At 40.4% G+C, this 9,365-nt stretch overlaps 1 protein-coding gene across 1 annotated transcript in view; it reads left to right on the top strand.

Moving 5' to 3' along the window:
* The first annotated feature begins 4,552 nt into the window (after positions 1-4,552).
* Positions 4,553-9,365, top strand: part of b3gat1a (beta-1,3-glucuronyltransferase 1 (glucuronosyltransferase P) a) — a 57,360-nt gene continuing 52,547 nt past the window's right edge. Inside the window, exon 1 of the mRNA XM_060922859.1 lies at positions 4,553-4,664. Within this exon, the coding sequence (XP_060778842.1) occupies positions 4,553-4,664 (112 nt within the window). The remainder of the gene's footprint in view (positions 4,665-9,365) is intronic.

Raw genomic sequence — 9,365 nt, 5'->3', positions numbered from 1 at the left:
CAGATAATGGATGGATGGAGTTTGTTCCAAACTACAGTTAGATTAGTCAGTCGGTGGAGAAAATGCCCACTAGAGTGAAAATGACTTACCTCTCTGTGTTTCTTCAGATTGGAAGGCAAATTCTTGAACGAGGAAATGGTATGATGCTGAGACAGGCAAAGAAGGCACTTAAAAATAAATAAGTCATTCTTCTTTTCAACTACTTAAAAAAATTCGCTCAAATAAGGCCACAGGTGTTGTAGCAAGTCAGTGTCAGGCATTTCTTCCATCATTAAACGAATTATGTAGGCATAAGCATTCTCAAAATGCTGCAATGAAGAAGTATCGTGATGGATAGCCAACCTACGAGGCAATGTTCCAACCACAGACTGTATAAATAACATGTCGAAACAAGTTCAGAGCAAATTGTGCGCTGTTTCCTGATTGGTGTGCTTGTGGTGCAGTTGTTTTGACCTGTTACATTTTTTTTTAATCCACTTTGGTAAAAAGGAACAGAGGTGGAAAAACCCGGGTGCAGAAAGTAAAAACCCTGCCACATTTTTGCTCCAGCCAGTTCAATGAACCAGCTGATCCTAATTACCACATCCCCTAAGCCAGGTTGATGAGCTAATTGGTGAAATCACCTGTGTTGAGAACACAGGCAGAAGGAAAACCTAAGCAGGACTTTTACTTTGTCAGTCCAGTTTTTCCACCTCTGAAAAGGAACGACAGGTTTCGCATAATATAGTGGAGTAAAAAGTAAAACATTTGACTTTGAAATGTAGTGGAGTCAAAGTATAAAGTCTCCCCAAATAGAAATACTTCGGTAAAGTAGAGATACACTAAAAAGTTATGTAAGTACAGTATGGCTTGAAGGTGAAGGACACTAACATACTCAATAAGATCATCAGGAAGGCCGGCCATGTTGTAGGCGAGGAACTGGACTCTCTGACAGTGGTGTTGGAGAAGAGGACACTGTCCAAAATAAAAACAAATCTTAGACTGTCCTTCCCACCCTCTACATGAGGAGCTGATCAGCCACAGGAGCACGTTCAGTAAACAGCTGATTCTTCCACGCTGCACAACTGAGAGACACAGGAAATCATTCGTACCTGTTGCAGTCAAGCTGTACAATGCCACTGTATAACTGTGGTACACTGTCTTACCATGTACAGTGCTCAGCGTAAATGAGTACACCCCCTTTGAAAAGTAACATTTTAAACAATATTATCTCAATGAACACAAACAATTTCCAAAATGTTGACAAGACAAAGTTTAATATAACGTCTAACTTATAACGTGAAAGTAAGGTTAATAATATAAACTTAGATTACACATTTTTCAGTTTTACTCAAATTAGGGTGGTGCAAAAATGAGTACACCCCACAACAAAAACTACTACATCTAGTACTTTGTATGGCCTCCATGATTTTTAATGACAGCACCAAGTCTTCTAGGCATGGAATGAACAAGTTGGTGACATTTTGAAACATCGATCTTTTTCCATTCTTCATGACATGGTGAAGCTTTGTATGAAGAAATTTTTTGAAAGGAGTCTCCAGTGCCAGTGCTTTGTAACAGTCTGAAGTAAAGTTTTCCACCAACGTTAAGTTTTATATTTAAGTACTGTATTATTCACTTCAAGAGGAAGTAAGTGCCTGTTTACAGATGAGATAACATACACTCACCAGCCATTTTATTAGGTCCACCCATAGACCTGCTGTTTTATGCAGTTATCTAATCATGCAGATTCAAACCAAGAGCTTCAGTTAATGTTCACTTCAAACATCTGAATGAGAAAAATTGTGATCTCAAAGTATGACTTTCACTGTGGCATGGGTGTTGGTTTGAGCCAGATGGACTGGTTTGAGTATTTCAGAAACTGCTGATCTCCTGGGGTTTTCACACACAACAGTCTCTAGAGTTTACACAGAATGGTGTGAAAAACAAAAAACATTGAGTGAGCGATAGTTCTGTGGGTGGAAACGCCTTGTTGATAAGAGAGGTCAGAGGAAAATGGCCAGATTGGTCCGAGCTGCCAGGAAGGATATAGCAACTCATAGTAACTCTTTATAACCATGGTGAGCAGAAAAGCATTTCAGCATGCAACAGCAGAAGACCACATTGGGTTCCACTCCTGCAGCCAAGAACAGGAATCTTAGAATCAAGAACACGTTCCTATTAAAGTGGCCAGTGAGTGCAAGTCATAATCGGAACAAACTTGTTTTGTGGACTTTCCAGAACATTAAAAGTAGCTATAAATTGATAAAAAGTATGACGATATTCTTCAATAAATGGAAAATTGGAATGGCAGATTGCTGCAGTATATGGGAAGTAAGACGTTTCAGGACATGCTCTTATTGTAAAAATAATAGATTTCAGGGTGGTAACACTAATTCTGACTAATTCACATCACCCCATCGTTGATTATTTTCATAGATCTGCATAACCTGCAGTGTTTTATTTCTTACTGATTCACCTGCAAAGCATTTACACCAAAAGTGGAAACTGTTTAGCTATAATAATGATAATAATGCAAACCCCGCTCCAAAAAAAGTTGGGACACTGTGTCAAACGTAAATAAAAACAGAATGTGAAGATTTGCCAACCAGGGAAACCCTGTATTTCATTGAAAATAGTAGCAAGACAACATATCAAATGTTGAAACTGAGAAATTTTATTGTTTTTTTTTTTTTTTTAATATATGCTCATTTTGAATTTGAAGTCAGTAACACATTTCAGAAAAGTTGGGACAGGGGCAACAAAAGACTGAAAAAGTTGTCATGTGAAAAAAAAAAAAACTAATTTGGTTTATTGGCAACAGGTCAGTAAAATGATTGGGTGTAAAAAGAGCATCCCAGAGAGGCAGAGTCTCTCAGAAGTAAAGATGGGGATGGGTTCACCGCTCTGTGAAAGACTGCATGGGCAAACAATGCAACAATTTAAGAATAACATTCCTCAATGTAAAGTTGTAAAGAATTTGGGGATCACATCATCTATGGTACATAATATCATGAAAAGATTAAGAGAATCTGGAGAAATCTCTGTATGCAAGAGACAAGGCTGAAAACTGACATTGGATGCCTGTGATCTTCAGGCCCTCAGGTGACACTGCATTAAAAGCAGACACATGTCTGTAGTGGAAATCACTGTATGGGCTCAGGAACACTTCAGAAAACCATCGTCTGTGAAAACAGTTCATTACTGCATCCATAAATGCAAGTTAATTCCAGATATAAACAGTATCCAGAAACACCACCATCTTCTCTGGGCCCGAGCTCTTTTATGATGGACTGAGGCAAAGTGTAAAATTGTCCTGAGGTCTGACGAATCAAAAGTAGAAATTCTTTTTAGAAATCATGGACATCACGTCCTCCAGGCTAAAGAAGAGAGGAGACCGTCCAGCTAGTTATCAGTGCACAGTTCAAAAGCCAGCATCTGTGATGGTAGGAAGATGCATTAGTGCACATGACATGGGTAGCTTGTACATCTGGGAAGGCATCATTAATGCTGAATGATATATACATGTTTCAGAGCAATATGCTGCCATCCAGACAAAATCTTTCCAGGGAAGGCCTTCATTCTTTCAGCCAGGCAATGCCAAACTGCTTTCTGCACATATTAAAACTGCATGGCTCCATAGTAAAAAAGTCTGGGTGCGAAACTGGCCTGCTGCAGTCTAGACCTGTCTCCCATTTAAAACATTTGGTGCATTCATTATGAAGCGCAAAATACGACAAAGGAGACTCTGAACTGTTGAGCAACTGAAATTGTATATCAGGCAAGAACGGGACAACATTTCTCTTTCAGAACTACAGTAATTGGTCTCCTCAGTTCCCAAACGTTTACAGAGTGTTGTTAAAAGTAAAGGTGATGCAACACAGTGGTAAACATGCCCCTGTCCCAACTTTTTTGAAATGTGTTGCTGACATCAAATTCAAAATAAGCATATATTTTTCAAAACACAATAAAAATTTCTCAGTTTCAACATTTGATATGTTGTCTTTGTTCTATTTTCAATGAAATACAGGGTTTCCATGATTTGTAAATTATTGCATTCTCTTTTTATTTACCACACACGTAGATATAGTGTTGATGTGCAGGAACAATAATGCCATGGGCATATTTGGCAGCCATGGTCTGAAGGTTAGAGACAAAGCCGTGGGCCCAAAGGGTTACTGGTTTGATTCTCGGGACCAGCAGGAAAAATGTGAGGGGAAGTGAGTGAATGAACAGCACTTTCCCCTCCTTCTGTATCATGGCTGAAGTGCCCTTGAGCAAGGCACCTAACCTCCAACTGCTCGCCAGGTGCCGTAGCATAGCTGCACTGCTCTCTGTGTGTGTTTTCATGGCTCACTTGTGTGTTCACTGCTTCAGATGGGTTAAATGCAGAGGATGAATTTCACTTTTCTTGTGTATACATGTGACAAATAAAAGCTTCTTCTTCAATAAACAAGATAGGCATGCACAACCACAATCAGCCCACTTTAGTAGGACAACATTCTCTTGTTCACACTGACACACTTTACCTTCTTCATCCAGGTAATGACCAGGCACAGAATCAACCCTGGAGATGCCGAAGAGAAGAGATATTCTTGCCATTGTGTTAATCGTGTTACCTTGGACTCTGCTTATCACTGTGTGGCACCAGAGCGCCATCGCCCCCCTCCTCGCTATCCGAAAGGGTAATCAGACGTCTTTGTGTTTCATAATGACCAAAATTACATATTCACATCACATCATGTCAACAAAGAATATGCCTACATATTCAAATGTTTTATTGGATGTTTTCAATCTATAGTTTGGACATAAATCGTACACTATTAGTATGCTATTGCTGCATTTACTGTACATGCTCAATAGATGGTCCTCAGTTTTTCACTTGGATTTAGTGCATCACTAATATACTATATACCTGTTAGTATACTATAATATACTAACAGGTAGCTGTTACAGTCCAGTTTGGCATAATTTTATTCCATAAACTACAATAACAACCCAGTGCTATTGTTGTTTTGAAAGTGATTTGATCATGGATATACTGTAAGGATGTATTCAATTGCAGTTAGGTCCATATATATTTGGACACTGACACAAATTTTGTTTTTTTACCTGTTTACTGAAACATATTCAAGTTATAGTTATATAATGGGGGCGGCACGGTGGTGTAGTGGTTAGCGCTGTCACCTCACAGCAAGAAGGTCCGGGTTCGAGCCCCGTGGCCGGCGAGGGCCTTTCTGTGTGGAGTTTGCATGTTCTCCCCGTGTCCGCGTGGGTTTCCTCCGGGTGCTCCGGTTTCCCCCACAGTCCAAAGACATGCAGGTTAGGTTAACTGGTGACTCTAAATTGACCGTAGGTGTGAATGTGAGTGTGAATGGTTGTCTGTGTCTATGTGTCAGCCCTGTGATGACCTGGCGACTTGTCCAGGGTGTACCCCGCCTTTCGCCCGTAGTCAGCTGGGATAGGCTCCAGCTTGCCTGCGACCCTGTAGAAGAAGATAAAGCGGCTACAGATAATGAGATGAGATGAGTTATATAATGGACATGGACATAAAGTCCAGACTTTCAGCTTTTATTTGAGGGTATCCACATTAAAATTGGATGAAGGGTTTAGGAGTTTCAGCTCCTTAACATGTGCCACCCTGTTTTTAAAGGGACCAAAAGTAATTGGACAATTGACTCAAAGGCTATTTCATGGGCAGGTGTGGGAAATTCCTTCGTTATGTCATTCTCAATTAAGCAGATAAAAGGCCTGGAGTTGATTTGAGGTGTGGTGCTTGCATTTGGAAGATTTTGCTGTGAAGAAAACATGCGGTCAAAGGAGCGCTCCATGCAGGTGAAACAAGCCATCCTTAAGCTGCAAAAACAGAAAAAACCCATGCGAGAAATTGCTACAATATTAGGAGTGGCAAAATCTACAGTTTGGCACATCCTGAGAAAGAAAGAAAGCACTGGTGAACTCATCAATGCAAAAAGGCCTGGACACTCACAGAAGACAACAGTAGTGGATGATCGCAGAATAATTTCCATGGTGAAGAGAAACCCCTTCACAACAGCCAACCAAGTGAACAACACTCTCCAGGAGGTAGGCATATCAATATCCAAATCTATCACAAAGAGAAGACTGCATGAAAGTAAATACAGAGGGTTCACTGCACGGTGCAAGCCACTCATAAGCCTCAAGAATAAAAAGGCTAGATTGGACTTTGCTAAAAAACATCTAAAATAGCCAGCACAGTTCTGGAAGAACATTCTTTGGACAGATGAAACCAAGATCAACCTCTATCAGAATGATGGAAAGAAAAAAGTATAGCGAAAGCGTGGTACAGTACAGCTCATGATCCAAAGCATACCACATCATCTGTAAAACACAGCGGAGGCAGTGTGATGGCTTGGGCATGCATGGCTGCCAGTGGCACTGGGTCACTAGGGTTTATTGATGATGTGACACAGGACAGAAGCAGCCGGATGAATTCTGAGGTATACAGAGACATACTGTGTGCTCAAATCCAGCCAAACTGATTGGTCAGCGTTTCATAATACAGATGGACAATGACCCAAAACATAAAGCCAAAGCAACCCAGGAGTTTATTAAAGCAAAGAAGTGGAATATTCTTGAATGGCCAAGTCAGTCACCTGATCCCAACCCAATTGAGCATGCATTTCATTTGTTAAAGACTAAACTTCAGACAGAAAGGCCCACAAACAAATAGCAACTGAAAACCGCTGCAGTAAAGGCCTGGCAGAGCATTAAAAAGGAGGAAACACAGTGTCTGGTGATGTCCATGAGTTCAAGACTTCAGGCAGTCATTGCCAACAAAGGGTTTTCAACCAAGTATTAGAAATGAACATTTTATTTACAATTATTTAATTTGTCCAATTACTTTTGAGCCCCTGAAATGAAGGGATTGTGTTTAAAAAATGCTTTAGTTCCTCACATTTGTATGCAATCATTTTGTTCAACCCACTGAATTAAAGCTGAAAGTCTGAACTTCAACTGCATCTGAAATGTTTTGTTCACAATTCATTGTAGTAATGTACAGAACCAAAATTAGAAAAATGTTGCCTCTGTCCAAATATTTATGGACCTAACTGTAAATGTTTATGCAGATGCAATTTCCTCACAACATTTTCTTAAATATTTAAGGGATTTCTTTTTTTCCATCTCAGTAAAACTCACCCTATTTTTGCGCTATTATTGTGAAAGTCCACAAAAACCCTGACAACAATATCTCTCGCTATTTTTTTTTTTCCTCACGCATGCACCTGACTGAAATCTAAATTAGTTCAGGCCAAAAGTCATCAGGCTAATCCATTTTACAGCTGAACTCTAGTAGCCAAAGCACTCTGATCCATTTTAATCTCTTCAGTTATCAGAGCCTGTTTATCAGGGTTGCTGTCCAAACTGATTTGTCATTGTGTCCTACATTTGAAACAGAAGCAGCGCTGCTTTACACTCAGACGTGCTGCACCGCAATAGCCTCAGCTCCTGAATAATTCCATAAGGAGTCCATAATTCCAGTGAACATCATATCAGATCATTCATATACACTTACACACTTCATGTACAACATACAGTGTGTTGCAAAACTATTGGTGTTTGTCCTGTTTTGTTGCATTACAAGCTGGAATTAAAATTGATTTTTGGATGGTTAGCACCATTTGATTTACACAACATGCCTATCACTTTAAAGGTGATATGAACAATAATTAAGATGGAAAAAAACAGAAATCTGGAGTGTGCATAGATATTCACCCCCCAAGTCAATACTTTATAGAGCCACCTTTTGCTGCAATTACAGCTGCAAGTCTCTTGGGGTATGTCTCTATTAGCTTAGCACATCTAGCCACTGGGATTTTTGCCCATTCCTCAAGGCAAAACTGCTCCAGCTCCTTCAAATTAGATGGGTTGTGTTGGTGTACAGCAATCTTCAAGTTATGCCACAGATTCTCAATTGGATTGAGGTATGGGATTTGATGAGACCATTCCAAGACATTTAAATGTTTCCTTTTAAACCACTCCAGTGTAGCTTTAGCAGTATGTTTAGGGTCATTATCCTGCTGGAACGAGAACCTTCATCCCAGTCTCAAACCTCTGGCTGAATCAAACAGGTTTTGTTCCAGAATTGCCATGTATTTAGTGCCATCCATCTTACCTTCAATCCTGACCAGCTTTCCTGTTCCTGCAGATGAAAAATATCCCCACAGCATGATGTTGCCACCACCATGCTTCACTGTAGGAATGGTGTTCTCAGGGTGATGGGAAGTGTTGGGTTTGCGCCATATATGGCGTTTCCCATGATGGCCAAAAAGTTCGATTTTAGTCTCATCTGACTAGAGAATCTTCTTCCATGTGTTTGGTGAGTCTGCCACATGCTGTTGCCACATCACAGTTTTCCGTTTCCGACTGAGAGTATGCTGTGCACATTCTGGCTGCCGCCTCTCACTGGAGCTTTTTATTTTATTTTATTTTCTCTTTTGATTTTCTTTTTTGTGTTTGTGTAGTTTGATGTTTGTTTTTTTGTTTTTGTTTGAGTGTTTTGACCGCCGATTGTGGTGTAGCTCCGGTTTGTGGTTTGCTGTGGGTGATGCATGTGCTCCTCGCTATGGACTGCAGTGAGCTCATTGCTCATTTTAACATCGGGGTTGTCCAGCCCTCTGTGTGGCAGTGCTTTTGTGCTTGGCGTGGTGTTCCGAGCGATGTTGCTCAATGGCGTCGTGGCAGCTGTGCAGGTGGTGTGAGACTTGTTTTCGTGTGCCTTTTGGTGGGACTGTGGCTGCTACACCATTGGAATGACATCCTGACCTTTATTTGGTGGACTTTGTTATTTTACCCCCCCATAATTGTAAAGCAACCTTGGGTTTTGATAAAGGCGCTATATAAATTAAAGCTATTATTATTATTATCTGGCAAACTCCAAATGTGTTTTCTTTTTTTTTTTCTTTAAGCAAAGGCTTTTTTCTGGCCACTCTTCCATAAAGCCCCGCTCTGTGGCGTGTACGGCTTAAAGTGGTTCTATGAACAGATACTCCCATCTCTGCTGTGGATCTTTGGTGTCTTGATTGCATCTCTGATTAATGCCCTCCTTATCCGGTCTGTGAGTTTTGGTGGGTGGCTTTCTCTTGTCAGGTTTGTAGTGGTGCCATATTCTTTCCATTTTGCTATAATGGATTTAATGGTGCCCCATGGGATATTCAAAGTTTGGGATATTTTTTATAACCCAACCCTGATCTATACTTCTCCACAACTTTGTCTCTGACCTGTTTGGAGGCTCCTTGGTTTTCATGTTGCTTGCTTAGTAGTGTTGCAGAGTCAGGGTCCTTCCAGAACAGGTTGATGTATACAGACATCATGTGACAGATCATGTGATACTTTGATTGTACACA

The sequence above is a fragment of the Neoarius graeffei genome, chromosome 6 (genome assembly GCF_027579695.1).
Source record: "Neoarius graeffei isolate fNeoGra1 chromosome 6, fNeoGra1.pri, whole genome shotgun sequence".
Classification (NCBI taxonomy): domain Eukaryota; kingdom Metazoa; phylum Chordata; class Actinopteri; order Siluriformes; family Ariidae; genus Neoarius; species Neoarius graeffei.
The sequence above is the reverse complement of the archived record's forward strand: the minus strand, read 5'-3'. Positions and strand labels throughout refer to the sequence as shown.